The following is a 20,088-nucleotide window of genomic DNA, read 5'->3' as shown; positions in this document are numbered from 1 at the left end:
GGGTGACTCCTCCCTTCCCTTGCTGTTCTCATCACTAATATTCACTGAATCTGACCTTTCCTTGAATATATACTGGCTCGACTTTGACCATCGCTCTGGCTTGCCGGGTCTGTATTTATTCATCTCCTTCTTAGGAGCTTCGTTGCCTTCGAACGCACGGCGAGTTACCTACTCCTCAGCGAGATTGGCCGCTCTCGTGATAGTGTCTACGCCTGGCCTATCCTGAACCCAATACTTGAGGTTTCCTGACAGCCGGCCGTAGAACTGTTCTAAAGCAACGCACTGCATTGTCTTTTCGGCGTCGCCGAGTGCACCTTTTTCTCTAAGCCATTCTTTCAGGTTTACCTCCAAGGTGTATGCAAAATTTGAGTATGACTCACTTTTGGTCTTCTCGACCTCCCTGAATTTTCGCCTGAATGCTTCCGCTGATAATCTATACTTTTTAAGCAGACTCGCTTTGACTTCTTCGAAGTCCTCTGCTTCTTCTTTTTCCACGCGGGCAATGATATCAGCTACCTCCCGTGGCAGTAACGTAAACAAGCGTTGCGGCCACGTGTTTCTCGCGAATTTTGCCTTCTCACACACGCGCTCAAACTGAACCAAAAAAAGACCTATGTCCCCTCCTATTGCGTATAGGTGCCATCAAGTCTGTCATTCTGCGCCCGCTTTCACGTGCCTCTGAGTGAGTGAGTCAGTGAGTGAAGAAACTTTATTGTAGGTCCGGCGAGGTGCCTCTGTGCTAGGTCTTTCAGTATTTTGAGTTTTCAGAAGCTCAATCTCTAGGTGCTTCATTTCGAGTGCATCGCGTGCAACACGCTCGCGCTCTTCTTTTTCCTCTAGGCACTTACGCTCTTCTTTTTCTTCTATGCGCTTACGCTCTTTCTTTTCTTCTAGGCGCTTACGCTCTTCCGCCTTATGCGCAATGCTCTACAGGCATTCCTTCAGTTCATCTTCAGTGCTCGGTCGCTTCGATCGCCTCTATGATCTCCGGCTTCCTCATTGATTTGGCAATTTGGAGGCCTAACTCTCTGGCCAAGCTCAACAATTCCGGCTTCTTTAGTGCCTTCAAGTTCATGGCTGCCCTTAGTGCTGCTAACTCTTCACTCTATAACAACCTCTACGTACTCAAAACTTCCGCCAACGGTTAAAGAAAAATCCCTGCTCTGTACTTCTAAAAAAAAATACGTAAAGCCAAGTGATGTTTTAGTGAAGAAAAGCCGCGCACTCATCATATGCAGTCATGAATCCTGACACCTTCCTTCCGAACGTTGTCACCAGGACGAAGAGGCTACGATCTCGTAGATGTCGTCCAATGTTGGGGTCTCCAGGGTAGCGTATCCCAATCGCTGCCAACCAGTTGTTGCGTTCTCCAGGGTAGCATACCCCACCGCTGCCTAGTTGTTGCGACGCCTGTTTATCGAAGCTCGACCGACGTTACTATTGGGTAGCGTGGCGTTGGCGGGCTGCAGGCATACGGTAGACCATAGCGACCATGCAGGCAAGGACGAGACGATTTCTAGAGCAAACCTTGCACGGTTTATTCAAAGGCTGGTGAAAGATGAGAAGAAGAGAATGAAGTGAAAAGGCACATTGCGGTACCCTTTAAATAGGCCCGCTAAAGTCGTAGGCGGGATCTTGCTCACGTCAACGTCACGTGATATGCACCGATCGAGTTCCACGGTGCTTGGCGACGGCACCCACTCACCCGGCGACCTTTCACGAGCCCGCCCACGCAGGTGGAAAACAGCAGGTCCGGGATCGTAGGCGCTTATCCTTTCTTCTAGGCGACGTTGGTTCGCGGAAGTTCTCCTGTAGAGCTTGACAGTTCGTGGTAAGGGCGTCTGGTTGTGGATAGGCGGCTGATCCATTGTCTTCACAAGCGTGCCTCCGCTGGCGGCAGCCCGGGGGCCCTGTCTGGTTCGCGGAAAGAGTTTTCACGCACACATACAAAGGGGCCTGTGAACACTGCGGGGCGTCCGCCAGACCGGCATCTACTCGAGACAACCACCGCAAATTAGGCATCCATCCTTCGTTGCGCTTAGGCATGCACACACACGAAGGGGCCTGTAAGCACTGCCGGGCCCTGACAGACCAGTCATCCACTCGAGACAACCATGGTAGATTAGGAATCCATCCTTCGTTTCGATGAGGCGTGGTGGTGGAGCATCCTTTTTGCCCGGGGTGTTACACGCCAAGCGTAACAGATGGCACAGACTGGAGGCCGCTGGCTTCTCAAATCGCCTGAAACCTACAACGCTCGCTACACCATCTTCGGGAGGGAGATGTTGGCCATCTATTGCGCTGTCAAGCACTTCCTTTTTTTTCTTCAAGGCTGTAGCTTTTATATTCTGACCGACCACAAGCTGTTAACCTTCGCTTTCAAGAACAACTGTTCCTCGTACTCAGCACGTGAACTTCGGCAACTTTCCTACATCTCCGAATTTTCTACGGACATCCACCATTTCTCCGGGACCGAAAATAGGCAGCAGACGAACTGTTGCGGATCGGCGCTGTCCCTGCTGGCCCTGTGGATTTCCAAGCTCTAGCCTCCGCCCAGCAAAACGACCCCGAGTTGCACCAATTGCGGGAAAAATGCTCGTCGCTCCAGCTTGCGGAGGTGCCGCTTCCCTACACAACATTGATCACGTTCAACCCATCGCAGGCAGCTGGCAGCTCCTCGCCCGTTCGTTCCCCATCAGATTCGGCGGCCAATATTCGCCACACGCCCGGCACAAGTGGTGCAGCCGCGTTGACCATCAGAAAGCTGTTTCGATCACATTTACTTAGACTTGTTGGGGCCCCTTCCATCCTGCCAACATTTCAGGTACCTCATCATGTGTGTCGACCGGTACTTTAGGTGGTGTGAGGACGTCGCTACACGATATCAAGGCCGAAAAAGTGGCGGAAGCATTTGCTGTTACGCGGGAATCGCAGTACGGTTGCCCTTCGCGCACAACTAGTGACCGAGGCCGACAATACCAACGCTCGCTTTTTTCCACCCTGGCGAGACTGCTCGGCACATGCCTTCATAACGCCAGGGCTTACCATCCACAGAGCAACGGCATGGTCAAGCGTCTCCACCGACAACTGAAGACGTACGTCATTGACGGCCACGCTCGACAGACAGCACTGCATGGAAAGGCTACCACTACTACTATACTGGGGCTGCGAACAATCAAGGATGAATTCGGAGTCAGCACAGCCGTGATGCTCTGTAAGTCAGCAATCCGCGTTCCAGGCCAGATTTTCGGCAACCAGCAAGGCACTTCGCCAGCGGCCGCGCAGCACTTAGGCAACATTCCTGGCTCGACCAGCTTCGCCCAACATCCCCACGTATCGCCCGCGGGTAGCCTGCGTTTCCCCGACAATGGACATAACCATGCACGTCTTTCTGCGGCAAGACTCTATCATGCCACCATGACTCTTTCTATGAAGGCCGCCTTCGAGTGGTTTCGCGTTTAGAGAAAACCTTGAAGATTGACGTTCGCGGCAAAGAAGAGATAGTGTCGTGCGACCACGTGAAACCAGCCTATCTTGAACATAATTCCGCCATTCACATCTAAGCCTTCGGAATTCTATGGGGGGGGGGTGCCCTTGTAGCGACCGTCCGTCACTTGGTTGTCCCCGCCGTGGGGGTCATTACAAACGAGTTTTGCGCCAAAACCACACACACAAGAAAGGAGACAACACGGGGGTCATTGCCTCTTGCTCTTTCTTGGAACCGAAGAGCGGCTGCCCGACTGGGCTGCCACCACTGCCACTCAGCAAACCTGGTTTTACTTTCGAATAAAGCCAGTTGACTCTCCGTTCTGAAGCTGTCAAAACGTGTATTCTTTGCCTCCGCGAAACCGAGCTCCCAACGCTCACAATTTTACACAATACGGTTCTTTCAGTATCTACCTGCAGGTGACCATCTCTGCCGCAGTAGCTATACGGCATTCTACACATTCTATACTTCTGGTGGCCCGAAAACATCTCTTCGTTACAAATAAAGTTGACGTGCATTCAAAAGACAGCAACTTTTAGATAGAGCTAGCTTCTTAATTAATCGTTGAGGAGCTAGTTAACCCCTTGGTTTTAGAGCGCAGCTCACAGGCGCCCGTTCCTATGGCATGCGTAGGCATTGTCTCGTAACCGAGCGCAGCGAAGGATGAAAGAGCGGACGCGGAGCGCAGATGAAAGATGGCGAGAGCGAAGGGAGCGCGAGGAGGAAAGCGGAGGCGGAGGGTGCAGCTGAAGCATGAGGAGGAGTGTGGCGAAAGGATGAGGAGGAAAGCGGAGTGCCGGCGGCGATGCGGGGAGCGCGAAACAAAGCGCTATAGTGGATTTGGACCTACTGCGCATGCGCCACTTCACCTGCGGAGTTCCGCGCTCCGGCGAATGCGCTCCGCGCGAGCCACGCATTCCTAAAACCCCTAAATAAAAATCATTTAGGGGCTTTAGGCGTTCTCGTGTTCACACTTTCTTTCTAAACAATGAGTCGCGAATTGGTGCGCTGGAATCCATAAGAAAGCACAATCGTAATTTTTAACCCAACAAGCCACACGACTGCTCCTGCTTGAGAAACACATGCGGATGCCTTCACATTTACAAAGACATCGCATTTTGCATCATCAATGGCTACAGAACTCGCCACCCTCCGTGCTGCCCTAGAATTCATAACTGAAGAACGGGCCCAGACATGGTCAGTCTTCTGAGACTCCAAAGCCGCTTTCTAGTTCCTTACGTCGACATTTCGTCATGGACCGAACGAACAATTAAACGCTGACATAAGACTTCTTCACCACCCTGAATAGAGAAAAACACAACATAGTTTATTAGTGGATACTGGGCCATTGCGGTATCTACGGAAACGACCGTGCAGATGAGGCGGCCCTATCTGCTCATGATGGCCTCCACTGCGTACCTATACCGTTACCCAGAACAGATGCAGCTGCAGGGCTTCGTTCGCTCGCAAGTGAACTAACACTTGCACAGGGAAACTTGACGGAATTTACCAATGCTTGTCTCCACAACTTGGATCCGAATCTACGGCTATAAGTCTTCCGTCAGGACTATAGAGCTGAGGGGATGCTTCTTTGCCGCTTGTGGCTTGCCGTGGCCTTCACGACTGCTTACTGATTTCGGATCAGAATGGCCAACAGCCCTACATGCGATAACTGTAAGTGAGAGGAAACAATTGCCCCCCTTCTCTGTAGTGTCCCCACTTCAGTGCGCCCACAGAAGAACTTTCAAGAGTGTTAGATAGTCTTGACAAACGCCCTTTGTCGGAAGAAAGGGTCTTGGCCTCTGGGTCACTGGCCAAGACCGTTCTCAGAACAGAAAGCTTTGAAAGCGTTGTTGCGCTTCTTGCGGAGAGACAGACTCTAAGCAGTGTCGTATTCCCATTTCCTTTCACCCTTTCTTTATTGCTCTTAATTCCTTTTTTTTTTTTTTGCAACATGCATCTCTTTTCTGTTATCTTTATTTCCCTCCTTTCCCCAGCAGAGAGTAGCCAGCTGGTCTGAGAACTGGCTAACCTTCCTGTCTTTCCGTCTATTGCTGCTTGCTCCTGCTCCTCATGCACACTTTTCTGGATGCTTTATTTCGTAATATAGCAGATTCCCCTATGCGGCTGCTATCAAGAAGGGTGTTTGGGTCAGTGCGCTTTTTCCCACTGTTACTGCGTATATTTAGTTATGAAGTTTATCTAACAGGCTAGCGCTATTCAACAATAGCGCTAGCCTGTTACTGTTTATGTTTTACTTTGTGTTTTTGGACTGGTTTTTTCCCTATGGAAGGAAAAAAACCAGTGAAAAAACACAAAGGACAAGAGGAGAGGTTCACACCACAATGACCAGTTCATACCACAACTACTGTGAATCTCTCCTCTTGTCCTTTTTTTTCACTGTTTTTTTCCCTTCAACTATGTACCAACTGGCCCGGATTTCAACCCTTCCGCACGTCCATGCCTTTTTGATTTGCGCTAAGGCTTTGCCATTATGAGGCTGAAGTAAGCAAAAACCTGCTTTCAAATTTCGATAATTACGTACTTCCGGAAGAAGATGTCTATCGTCTGCTCAGGCACGCTCGGCCGCAGCCACCCATGTAGGAATTAAACTTTGGCCACCCTGCTAATTTCGACTGGTTTTGTACACTCAACTATAGCCTCGAACCAGTCAGACCACACGCACGCTGGCCAGCGTGCGCTCACTCCTGGCCAAGCCTGGTTAGACGCTTCGGTAGACTTATTGATAGCCGCTTCAAAATAGCAAGTTGGTTGTGGCTACCAGCCATCGCTCAAGCTGGTGAAGGACAAAGCCAGTCTGCACCTCGTAGCACGGCCAGACTGGAGCATATAAGCACGAGCACGCACTCAAGCCCCGTCGTGCACAAAGCAAACATTGCGCATACACACTTAGTTGCGTGTAGCTGCGGTCTGCTAAGCGTAGATGCCTCGACGAGTCCATGGGCTAGGCGCACTGCGGCTCACTGAGGACAACCACGTTTGGCGTACATTTGGCACGTCGTAAAGGCGGCAAAATCGAAAGTATAGTGGCGTCTGAATTAACATTCAAAATCAAACTTGAGCTGCACGCCACGGTGGCGTTCAGTCATGTATTAAGTAGACGTAAAGCCCCTCTATCAAAGGTTCTTAGATAAAACAAGTTTACAAGGTGGCGGCCACGAGTCCACGACCTACGTGGTAGCAACACTCACTGTTCTTTGCGTGTTCTCCTTGCTCTTGCGCTTACTCTTTTCTGCGTCATTCAAGTCTGTGATAAGTAAACTCCTTGTACGTGATGTTCTAAATGGCTAGAGGTGATATTTATTATATTGCAGAAGGTTCCAAGCTAGTGTGCATGCGCCAATGCTCTGGTCGGATTTTTGCCGGAAGGCGTAGTCGTAGCCAAGACATAGGACGGTGTTACAGTGTACTGTAAGGGTGTTTTATAATTTATCACCGCAGCTGACATGAAAAAGATAAGGCCTCGGCGAGCCCCAACCCACGGACCAGTCCGGGTTCCAGTTTTGGTGCCCCCGTTGCCATTCTGGTGTCCTGGAGGCGCCGCGAATAATGCAAAATAATGACACGTTGTTTCAATTAGTAAAAAAGACGATTGAATAAATATAGTTAAGTCCTACCACCAACTTGCGACGCTAAGTTCAGCACTACCGCGCCCCGCGACTTCTGCCGGCACGCCTATGGACAAACGCCTACAACACGAGCTAAGAAACTCCTCCGTAACGCCTGGGTAGAGTCGTATATTCAAGGAGCTAAAGTGCCCACATTTCCTCTCTCGCACCCGCTCTTACTCGCGCATGCGCACACACATCCGGCGTCTCTGCAAGTGCCACGCCCCGCTGTATCTACTAGCAACTGTAAGTATGCGTCCCGGTCCTGATGGCATCAGCGCCAAACTACTTAAATTAACCTGCCATAATTCAACTAACCTGCTCGCATCAATCTTCCATTAATCCCTTGATTCTGGCTGTATACCGGACGACTGGAAATCTGCTTATGTGGCACCTATATTTAAATCTGGCAGCAGCAATCATCCTAACAACTACAGGCCGATTTCACTTACGTCCATTTCGTGTAAAATACTAGAGCACATCATATATTCACAGGTGATAGGTCATCTCAGTCGTAACAATTTACTTCTTAACACCTAGCATGGTTTTCGTGAAAAATTATCATGTCAGACACAACTTTTTGAACTTGTGACAGATCTGCACACAGCACTACATACGCCCGTCTACATCGATGCCATTTTCATTGATTCTTCAAAAGCTTTGGACCGTGTTCCACATAATCGACTAATGTTAAAAATACGTAATCTGTGTCTCGACCTGAGAACGGCTGCTTGGATTGAAGAATTTTTAAACAGTCAGTGTCGGTCAGCTAAACTTAACGATTACGTATCTAATCTGAAACGTGCAACATCTGAGGTACCTCAAGCTGGTCCTCTTCCTCTTTAGTCCTCTTCCTTTTAGTACGCATTACTGACATAGCATCTAACATAAGTTTGTTGATCCGTCTTTTCGCGGGCGATTGTGTTATTTATAAGAAAATAACTTGCATGGCCGACGTCGCAGAACTACAATCTGATCTCTCAAGGTTAAAGGAATGGTGCAATAATTGGCAAATGGAAATTAATCTCGAAAAAACCAAGCACTTAAAATTTATTAACATTTCTTCTGCATGCTAAAACTCTTATAAAAGAAATGCCGGAAGAAGTAAAGAAAGCCTTGGGAGCTATGCAAAGGGGGAAGGCAGCTGGGGAGAATCAGGTAACAGCAGATTTGTTGAAGGATGGTGGGCAGACTGTTCTAGAAAAACTGGCCACACTGTATATGCAATGCCTCATGACTTCGAGCGTACTGGAATCTTGGAAGAATGCTAACATAATCCTAATCCATAAGAAAGGGGACGCCAAGGCCTTGAAAAATTATAGACCAATCAGCTTACTGTCCGTTGCCTACAAAGTGTTTACCAAGGTAATCACAAATAGAATCAGGAACATCTTAGACTTCTCTCAACCAAAGACCAGGCAGGATTCCGTAAAGGCTACTCAACAATAGACCATATTCACACTATCAATCAGGTGATAGAGAAATGTGTGGAATATAACCAACCCTTATATATAGCTTTCATTGATTACGAGAAAGCGTTTGATTCTGTCGAAACCTCAGCAGTCATGGAGGCATTACGGAATCAGGGTGTAGACGAGCCGTATGTAAAAATACTGAGATACCTATAGCGGCTCCACAGCCACCGTATAGTCCTCCATAAAGAAAGCAACAAAATCCCAATAAAGAAAGGCGCCAGGCAGGGAGGTACAATCTCTCCAATGCTATTCACAGCGTGCTTACAGGAGGTATTCAGAGACCTGGATTGGGAATAATTGGGGATAAGAGTTAATGGAGAATACCTTAGCAACTTGCAATTTGCTGATGATATTGCCTTGCTTAGTAACTCAGGGGACCAACTGCAATGCATGCTCACTGAACTGGAGAGGTAAAGCAGAAGGGTGGGTCTAAAAATTAATCTGCGGAAAACTAAAGTAATGTTTAACAGTATCGGAAGAGAACAGCAGTTTACGATAAGTAGCGAGGCACTGGAAGTGGTAAGCGAATACATCTACTTAGGACAGGTAGTGACCGCGAATCTGGATCATGAGACTGAAGTAATCAGAAGAGTAAGAATGGGCTGGGGTGCATTTGGCAGGCATTCTCAGATCATGAACAGCAGGTTGCCATTATCCCTCAAGAGAAAAATGTATAACAGCTGTGTCTTACCAGTACTCACGTACGGGGCAGAAACCTGGAGGCTTACAAAAAGGGTTCTACTAAAGGTTCTACGCAAACGCGAGGTAATGACATCTTAGTTGAAATCAAGAAAAAGAAATGGGCATGGGCAGGACATGTAACGAGGAGGGAAGATAACCGATGGCCATTAAGGGTTACGGACTGGATTCCAAGGGAAGGGAAGCGTAGCAGGGGGTGGCAGAAAGTTAGGTGGGCGGATGAGATTAAGAAGTTTGCAGGGATGACATGGCCACAATTAGTACATGACCGGGGTAGTTGGAGAAGTATGGGAGAGGCCTTTTCTCTGCAGTGGGCGTAACCAGGCTGATGATGATGATGACATGTCGTATGCTGCATGTGCGAGTGAAAGCATGCGAGGGTGAGCCAGCGAAGGCAGTTCAATCTCGCGTGCACGAGCGAGGAATACAGGCTGGCAGCGTGGCCTCTCTTGTCACATGCGAGGCATGGCGGTCAGGCGAGGGAGGGCATTCTTCTCCGGCAGCTGCTAGGGTGTCTCGATGTCCTCCTCGCCTGCCATTCCGTACAGAGTGGAGACATACGTGGTGTCTACTACAGCATTGGACACGCGAATGGTGGACACCATAGTAGACGCCTTTGGCGGACGCCGCAAGGACGTGTTGCCAGCGCTTGTGTGTCTTGAAAGTGATTTGCGACATGGCAAAAGTGGGCACCTGCGTGGGCTTCATCTTCAAAGTAATCTGCGATGTTTGCAGAGTGTGTTTAGTGCCGGTAGCTTCGTATGTGCTCTGCTTTCAACATTTAGTTCGCATTGAAGCGAGAGATGCATGAAGGTCAATTCGCTTGCTGCTGCCGCGATTCCTCACTCCAGGATTTTCACAGCGAGTTTCCACACTCATCAAGCGAGATGTGTTCATGTTTACCTGTGCACATGTGACACCGTGCTGGTTAATTTAGTTAAAACACATTGGCGGGCTGGTTGATCTGAATCCATAATAGAATGCGTAAGCGTGACTGAACAAGGATGCAGAAAGAAGCAGACACACAAAGACAGCGCTGTCTCAGTGTGTCTGTTTCTTTCTACATCTTCGTTCAGTCATGCTTACACATTCTATCATTGTCAATTTAGTTAGTAAGCGAATGTTTACAAGTTCATGTGGCTGATAAAACTACTATCCTTACCTTGTACAGCTATCCACTAATTTGCTATCGTAATCGGTGCTTCGCCTCCCGCACAGAACTGCAAATCTTTTAATGGGAGAAGAGTCTAGGTGTGCACAAATGCAAATGGTTTATTCATGCACTAAAAAATGTGCAAAAGAGCACTTGGATGATCTAGAAAAAAAATGGGCCCAAAAGGAGCCTCCACTTGCTTTTTTGAAGTACAACTGTGATGCACAATTCTAGACAACAACCAACTTAGCTCGCTGTTCTCATGAGTACTGACCAATATGGTCAACTCAATGAATCTGTTTCTGGTTCCTTGAAGTAAAATAGTATGTAAAGCAGCCACAAAATTCAATTAAAATAGTGCCTAACTGGGAAACAATGTTAGCACAAGATAACAACAACAAACATTCAGTGAATATCCAACTCAGTCAACCTCTAGCTCCTTCAGTGACAAAAGACCAGTAAATTCCTTCTCCTTGAGCAGGCTGTCCAGCAGCTTCAGAACTTTGGCAGTTGAGTTATCCGAGAACTCCTGGTATATTCTTGCAACATTATCACGAGATTTGTTTAAGAGCTCTGAAAACAAAACAATACAAATTAAATGGAACCTGCAAATTGGATGGGATGTACCTTTGCAGCCTATCTATCAACAGCTGTAGTAACAGTCATGTATCTAAAAAAAAAAGCAATTACCTTCTTGTACCATAAAAATTAATGCATATTTTACACATTGTGGTGGGAATCTATGTAAGCAAAGCTTTGGTTAGCCAACAAGATTATAAGGCACTGCACAATAAGAGACACAGTGTTGTTTTGTCATATCTCGCACAGCATATTTCATCAACGAAAGCATCCAGCAACTGCCTTCAGCTATGGCAGTAGACTTTACAGATGCTTTTGAAGAAATGAAACTGAATGCCACACACAGCAAGTAAACCTTTGGATGCCAAAATGAAGACTTGACTAAACAAAGCCTCCCAATCGCAGAAAGTTTTGTTCCGCTGTAACTATAGAATTCTTGTTCAGCAAATGTAGTTGCAAATGAATGATGGTGTGCCTGCATAGGCTTTCTTTTTTTTTCAGGAGCAAAATTTTCTATCTTTATATTCAGCTAACAGAGTGCTGACTAGCTATTGCTTGCTAGCAGCAGAACGACCCCACGCTGAGCCTATTGGACAATACAAAGATGAAAAGCCAAACCCATACATAAGCAAAAAAAGCTTCACTTTAAACAAAAGCATCAACTGCATCCAGTCTGAACAGTTTAACACACTGAGTCAACAGGAACTACTGTATCCCAATGTGGTCATGCCATCCTGGCAACCTGAGGTGGAAGTGACCTGTGTGACACCTAAAGCACACATTCTTTGAGTGAAGCTTCAAGTGCTTGGCTGACAGGGTCTGACATCTCAAAGTGCCACCTGGACCATGAGAGATGCTGCCGTGAAGGGCTTTGGATTAATTTCAACCAGCTGCTGTTCTTTACAGCAAACTGGAATGCAAGCCCAAAAGTCGTTTTGTATTCTACTTCCAATAAAATATTATTGCCAAGTTATTGAGCCTTTCTTTATAAAATCTTGCATGGTATACTGAATGCATACTGGTAGCTAAAATATTTTGCTTACTGCAGCTGAAATGGCTGAAAATAGTGCTACTTTACACTTTCGGGGGGTTTGCTTGGATTTATGATATGACAGAAAAGCTTGTGTCTTTCATTTAAAATGAAAAAGTGGTTAGGTATTTATGCTCTAATTTTCGTCCTAAGAATGTAGTAACAAAAATGTTCACACTTACCATATTTACTCGATTGTAACGCGACTTTTTTTCATGATTTTCGTTGCCTGAACTCGAGCTTCGTGTTACATTCGAATAATGGCAAAATTTAAGATTTTAAAACAAGTATTCCAACTTCTGCCGATTTCAATGTTTTGTTGACAACCAGTACACTTATGTCCCGACTCCATCGATAAAGTCAACCGATATGAAAACTTTGTTCAAATCGACACCATTTTCACTATACTTGCGACTGGTGTTATGGTTACAGTGCTGCATTACCCTGTGGCTTTTCACGCTTTGACTACATTCATTCACAATGTTATGGCAATGCAGGGCGTTCAGTATGACAGTTGCTTTGACAGACGAGTAAGTTTGATGGCCAAGGAGCTGAGAAACTCCGCCATGGCTTGGCGGCTCAACGTCAATGAGTCGACGATTCTCGGATGGTAGCACCAATGGGAGGCCCTTTGTAAATGCGCGGTCGGTTGGAAGGGCCTCGTAGTGGCCTGGTGCTGTCCCTGAATAAAATGGTTTTGCTGTATTTTAAGAAGTACTTAATCTCAAACGAGCTTGACCGCACGGATAACTTTACTCTTGGGCGATCACTATCGGTAATAGTTTCACTTTTGCAGGACTTGACTCGCTTCAGCACCGAACCCCACAATGTATACGGCCGACAGCGCTCTTGGCACTGATAACAAGCTTGGCAAAGCGCCAAAAACACATGTCGGGGACACTTTCGGTGCTGAGTGACGTATGACATAATATTTTGCGAAAGTGAAGCTATTTCCCAATGTGATCACCTGAGAGTACCACCCAAGGAACGCTTCATCCCCTTCTCAGATGACGACAAGTGAAGAGAACTCGTGTCCGAATTGATTCCTTAAATAAAGGTACCCTTTCTCTTTCTGTTCATCTCACGTTACACTCGCAGTTTTATTTTTTTCTATTTCGCGAACTGAAAAGTAGACCCTTGCGTTACAATCATGGTTGCGTTACATTCGAGCAAATATGGTAACTGCAGATGAATTTTAAGGCAGGTAACGCACAAATAAAACACGGACAGTGGAAGGAGCGAGAACACACAGAGCACTGTGAAGATGAATGTCTAGAGAATAATGACTTTAGATATTAACTTAAATACGGAATATATATACTGTATTTATATTTTTCGATTTCTAATATGTAAAAGAAACTTGGCAAAAACAGTAAACCAGTATAGAGATTGGAAGTGCATGGTTGGAAAGGCAAACTGAAGTTAACACACCATACATTATACGAGTGATGAAAACACATTGTTCAGCTCCGTGAAGAAAACACTTATTTCGGTCGAGCTTCAGAAGATCCCATTCCCAATAACACTGCAAAGCATTTTCTGGCATTGAAGATACCATCATGTAGTACAAGTGCCTCTTGCTACCTGCCATGTATGTGGGACTGTGGGCCCTGTAAAGCCCACTTGAAGCTTTTCATCCATGGTCCGCAACACAATTGATGTTAGTTAAATATAAAACCTGTGCTTTGGGCCTATAATAAATACAGTGGCATTATAAGCAATAAAGGGGCTTCTGGTGGAATACATCACTCAGTAGAATAAGGGGTGACAGATATTGAAGTAGCCATAAAAGATATGCAAAAAGTGTGTATGCTGTTCACTGACATGAACATGTCAATCAGTTCACCAGTCCAAGCTAGGACAGAAATGTAGTAAGGGATCAATACAGATTATTACCATTACTATAATCAGTTCCCAATCCAAAAATATAATTCTTCAAAGAGATATAGGTGATGCTTCAACCTATCGAGGTCACTTCACAGGTTAAAAAGAATGCCTTCAGAGGCACTTTTAAGGGACATTAAATGAAGGCACTCAATCAAGCTAGACTGGTAGATTACAATTATATAACAGTATTTTTGTTACTTTCAGGAGGTAGTGACGTGATAAATAAAAAAAAGTGATATAGATAGGACAGGTGAATATTTGTTAAATTTTTTAGAGCAGTTTCCTTTGGCACAAAAGCTGTAAAAATTATTGGTTGAGACTAGACAATTGCCAGTTGTAATAAAATAAAATAATAATAATAATAGATATCACTACATTCGAAAACAAAAGAGTTTGGCCTGGCAACCCCTGTAGACTTTTCAAGCACAAAAGACTCCCCCCAAAACAGAAGTAAAGATAAAGACAACATCTGCGCCATCACACTGACTTCATTTGTGCTATGGCTTGTGAATGACAGAAATGAACAATGATGGGTCTAACTTTCAAATGAAGTTTTCTTTCCTGAAGAAGTCATTTACACGTTTCAGGCAAATGCTCAGAAAATCAAGAGGATAAACTACTGCTTTAACAACAATTCAATGTTTGGCTTCAACTTGCATGCAGTAATAGTGCTGCCTCAAGGAGCCTACCTAGAAGTGATGACTTTCCTTGTGTCCTCTTAAAGGCACTGGATATATTGCACTCATGTTCCAATGCAGCCCGTGCCATATCGGTTAGATCTTCAGATTTTGCCAGGGACAGGAGGTGGCATATTGTAGCACACAACTAGAAAGAATAAATAATGGCTCGCTGAAGGTGCACACACGCACAAAATCCTAACTGCAATGGCCACCTTCACCTGAAGGCCCCCTCAGCCATTTCATTTTATTTCAGCATTCTTTTTTTTTACAGCAGAAAAAGAACGCTAGGGCAAGAACAAAAAGCTGCACAACAGCAGCTTGACTAGGTCCTTGCCCCTTTTCTTGGCAACAGGCACAGATTCATACATACATTCAGAGTACATATAATATGCATAAACACACACTCATACCAGAAAACTTCCTGCTAGTTTGACAATGAGACAGGGAAAAAAAGAAAGAAAAAAGTGTGCACATATTCACCAATAGAAACAAAGACAAGTACACCTATAGCATTTTCTTGAAACATTGTTCTTTAAACATTGTTACAACATTCAGTATTCAGAAACTTGCCATTGTAACTCATACAGCCACTCATAAGGGTATAATTTAGTACAGCAACATGCTTTCGTACAAAGGATACTTAAAAAATTTAAGCAAAATACCGTTATATAAATCATTTTAATCAAATTGCTCAACTGTTTGTATCGCCGGTTCCATGCAAATGCACCGTATTCTGAAAGTTGTGCTGTCAATGTTCGCTTAGAGATACCATTTAGGGTTATATCAACACTCTGTAAGGCGTTTAGTGACTTCGGTATGTGATATTCTAATCTAGTAAATCCCCCTCTCAAGAAAAAGAAGCAGGAAGAAAGAAAGGAAAAGAAGAAAGAGGGAGGGGGCATCTGAAATAGCACATTTGTTACAACTGAAAGTGAAAGCATCTGAAGGCTGCTTTTTCTTAAAATCCTAAATTCAGTGTGCACATTACAATCCTGGGCACATCAGATTTGAACAAATATGAAATATTCTCCTGCCTCCGTATAATGTACCCCAAAGAAATGGGATTCGCAATGTAGTTATCCTCTTACGTTTCAATTTTGTTTACAATGAATACCATGGTGGGAACCCAAATTCAACTGTGGATAGGACTCATTAATTCCAATGTGCAGCAGTTCCTATGCATACGGTTTTGCAGTTACTCCTTTGTATAACAACCATTTGATAATCACATAGAAAGTGTTCATCCTAAATCAATATTGGCTTCGAAATCAAAATCGACTAATCACACAATGCCTAGTGAATGCCCATATGTAAAACGATTCCAATGACATCACGAATCAGAAGTGCAGTTTCCACATGTGGGGCTTGTGAAACACTTAGCATCCGCAATAACAATTTGAAGGCCATCAATGCCTAGGCAATAAGGCAAGATTGTTGTGCATGCACAAAAACAGAAAAACAAACTAAATAAAAACAATTAGCCCAAATGAAAGAAGACACTCAATCAGTGCTTTGATTTACGCACGTTGGCAAGAAAATGCAGCAAGATGGGAACAGAGGGCAGACTCAAAATACAGCAACCTATATTTTTCGTCCTTTTTATATTAAATGTGAGGGCATTCCTTTGGCTACCCTACCCCACCTTGGTTGGTATATGTTGCTTTGATGCAATTATTGTGTAAAAAAACACACACACCCTCCCGCACGCACGCACGCACGTGCGCGCACACACACACACACACGCACGCACTGGTGTCATGCCAACAGTTGAGAAGGGGTGCACGATACATACTACAGTACAGCAGAAGAGCACAGCCACAGTTGTGCTGCCACAATAGCAACGTGCATGCATGGCTCATTGCATGGAGGGTTAGCAGGCCTCCAGAGTTGAGGAATGCATTTGGCAGCAAAAGTTACAAAGCCAAACGGATGCATCGTCACACTCCACTCAATTTGCCGCAATGAAAGTTGAATAAGGTATGTGTGTGTAGTGCAAATGCTCTCGCATAACTTAGACAATTATTGTAGGTGGGTTCTACCGGAATATTTTTGTTGTGGAATCCCAGACATATGAGTGCCCAAGTGCTCAGGAATTGAGTTGGGAACCCGCACCACATACGAGTGCTCAGGTGCTCAGGAATTGAGTTGGGAACCCACACCACATACAAGTGCTCAGGTGTTCAGGAACTGAGTTGCAAACCTGTATCCCACAGGAAAAACTCACCTGCTCCCTCAGTTGTTCCTGGTGCTGCAGTTCTCGATAGTCAACTGATTGCTTGGTGCCTTCGAGAGCGGTCAGTGTACCACACCACACGGTTTGCATGTGGTCGCCATAGGTGTTGCGTACTTTCGGCACTTGCAGAGCTGCTGCCGCTTGTATGCGCACCTTGAAATTGCTACAGGTGTTGAGGCTTGAAAGTAGGGCCCCGAAGACAGAAGCCTGGAAGGCACACATAAGCAGCAAAATGCTACATGCTATTTTCTTTTACCTCACAAAAGGTCTGGGCACTAGAGCAAAGATTCAGTATTTTTCATGACGAGCTTGAAGCAGCACCTTGGACCTGGAGAAGACTTCAAACAGTACACTCTTAAGAAAAATTGGCACCCTTTGGGGTTTATCTTGTTCCCAAACAATTATTGTCATCTATCTTTTCTACATTTGATGAAGATAGTCACAAATGACAATCACAAATAGATGAATGTCAGAAATGTCTATGCAACTAACTGTCAACGAAAGATTTAAGAAGAGTGCTACTTGAAATGTACTAAGGATTACTTTACAGAAGTGTGGCTCATTATTAGCTCTGAAATGTCAACAACAATCTAATACAGTGTATTAGTGTTAAAAATTGTGACCTCTTTATGCTATTTCTTTAAAATATTTGAACTACTGACTTGTTTGTGGGAACAAATAGGCAGTAACGTTAGGTAATCTGCAAAGGCACCTCAAAACATTGCCCATAAGCACATTGTTCTAGGAACAAATACGCAGTAGGGTTACATGATATGCAAAGGCACCCCAAAACAATGCCCATAAGCACATTGTTCTAGGATGTTCTGAGGTCTATTTAGCTTACGCTAACATTTTCTAAAATGCTATATTTGACTAGAGCCCTAACAAAGCCATGGATATAGATACTTGTGGAATTTAAGTGTTCCAAAGTTGTAGAGATGGAAAGGCACAGATACTTCCAAGAGTCATAGCATTTAATCTCTTGCACAGGCTTTGCCAAGAGATATGGTGACAGCTCTCAAAGGTTGCACGACTTCATAATTTTCAGTTATTGCTGCGCATTTGCCTTTTGTTACCTGAGATTTCTAACACAATCGAGTAAGAAGTAAAAACACTGTGGCATTCTGATGTGGATGGAATGCAATATAATGTCGAAGCAGTGAGGTTTTTGTACACATTATAAGCCAGAGTTACCAAAATTAATCTACGAGTCTCCTACATTCCCATAGCTGAAGCCTAGTTTGAGGACCTGAAAAGCTCATCAATACGTACCACATCAACATAGTCAGCGGAGACAATGTCAGTGCTTCCCAACAGACAGCCCAAAGAGTAGCAAGCATTCCAGCGTACTTTCATTAGGCCTGCGTTGAGGCTCTGGATCAAACATGATGTTGAACTGATGGCAAGATTTCTGATGCTTTCATTTTCTGAATGGGAAGGTTTGGAAGAAAGAAAAGGATAAGCAACAAGGTGAATGCTCGCAGCAAGTCACCACAGTAAGACAGCCATCAACAAAGTATTGACTCTTGCAATTGCACAATTTCACAGATGAGATTAGTATCTTTAAGGCAACTTCACATGTGTATCGTAATTCTCCCAGCATTAACAAAAAATTTTATTCTCCTATTTCTTTTAAGCGTGTGTTACACAGTGTCCTTCCATATACAGTGAAACCTCATTAAACCGTAGTTGGCCGGAGCTCAGAAAAGGTAGGTACTAAATGGTAATACTGCTTAACTGAAATAGCATGAGATCGCCCACTTACCTGTCTAAAACGAAACTCAGAGAGAGAGTATGATGAAAGGGCAACAGCATGGCAGTATTTATTCACTTCCTGCGACAAAAGCTCTTTTCGTTTGATGCTGCAGCGGCCTAGCAGCAACGACAGCGGCCTCAAACTTACTGAAGCTGTGAGCCAGCTTTTTAGTCAGCCCCCACTTTTGTCAAAGACTCGCATGGCAGATTCCTCGTAGGCGTTGCATATACTCCGGGCACGGGCGCAGTAGCGCTGCTTAAGTTGCGGGGCGCCTTTTATATTGCGGGTTGCTGGTCTTGTCGTGACAATTGCATTCATTAGGATAATGTAATGCGCAGATTCTGCCACTGTCGGGCCTGAATCACCTGTACTGTCGCTTTCCATGTTGTCCTCATCACTGTCGTTAGGTGACACTTTGGCAACAACAGAGGCAATGATGGCGAAAAGTTGAACCTCGTAGCTGACTTCTCTTCGAGGTTGTAGCAGCGTTGCCGAGCAACTTCTTCCCATTCCAAATGCCACACACCGCAGTCAACAGTAGATCTCCAGCTGTCGCATGCCAGCACCGACTTCTTCGTGCCACGTTCGATAGCACGAACGATGTCCAATTTTTCTGCTATGCCGAGCACCCGGTGTCTTTCATCCGAGCTTCAGCATGAAACCACAATGCTCTCTGGCATGGTGCCCAAAGCAAGGTATATGCAAACTGGTAGCGAAATTTCCATAAAAGCCCACTTGTCAAGAAAATGGCGGCTCATTGCAACCGTCACCACTTATGCATTGCAGGGACAACTAACAGCAAGCAAAAAATAAAAATATAAAAAAGTCATGTCACAACTGGAAATGGCAATGCCGTAATGCTTGGCACGAATGTTTGAATTTCTTTAGCCTCTGGCATTTCGACCGCTACGGCAGCAGTTATTTTTCTTTAGAGGCTGAGGTGAGCTTGTGACTCGCCTCAGCTGAAACGCCTTTAACTATACTAAACCCTTTAACTAAAATCCTTTAACTATAGGACTGGTATATGTCTTAATGTGAACATAATTAGGCTGTTATTGGTGGCAATTGCTCCAGTAGCTTCCTTAGGAATGTGAGCGAACAGGATGGAAATAAATGACACTGCCACCAAGGTTTCAAAAGCAACTTCACTTTTACTCATCTAGAATAATGCAACCAATATAACTGACCAAACAAAACATGTTTCAATGGATGAAAAGTATGATGGCGAGCAGACAGCCATAATGTAAAGCAACATATGAGGATCCTTTTCCCAGAATCATCCGTAATTCCTTGTGACACCATGTATTCATATGCAACAGTTATCAGACAAGACAACATTGCCCCACGTCATCATTTAGAAAACATTCAATTTACTAATTTTGCTGCCCGTCATACACTCGGAGCTTGTGTTATGGAGAGTGAACGAACATATCACGGCGTTTCTTCACAGAGCGTTCCACATTTATCGTCACAATGAGAC

At 45.0% G+C, this 20,088-nt stretch overlaps 1 protein-coding gene across 4 annotated transcripts in view; it reads right to left on the bottom strand.

Moving 5' to 3' along the window:
- Positions 1–10,542: 10,542 nt before the first annotated feature.
- Positions 10,543–20,088, bottom strand: part of LOC126519436 (HEAT repeat-containing protein 6) — a 62,876-nt gene continuing 53,330 nt past the window's right edge. For all 4 annotated transcript variants that reach the window (XM_050168970.3, XM_055065535.2, XM_050168971.3 and 1 more), the window contains 4 exons: positions 18,125–18,279; positions 16,844–17,059; positions 14,629–14,764; positions 10,543–11,016 (listed from right to left, as the gene is read on the bottom strand). In XM_050168970.3, coding sequence (XP_050024927.2) covers positions 10,865–11,016; positions 14,629–14,764; positions 16,844–17,059; positions 18,125–18,279 — 659 coding nt within the window. In that variant the 3' untranslated portion in view covers positions 10,543–10,864. The remainder of the gene's footprint in view (positions 11,017–14,628; positions 14,765–16,843; positions 17,060–18,124; positions 18,280–20,088) is intronic.

The sequence above is a fragment of the Dermacentor andersoni genome, chromosome 3 (genome assembly GCF_023375885.2).
Source record: "Dermacentor andersoni chromosome 3, qqDerAnde1_hic_scaffold, whole genome shotgun sequence".
NCBI lineage: Eukaryota > Metazoa > Arthropoda > Arachnida > Ixodida > Ixodidae > Dermacentor > Dermacentor andersoni.
Note: the sequence above shows the minus strand (reverse complement) of the source record. Positions and strands in the feature narration are given on the sequence as shown.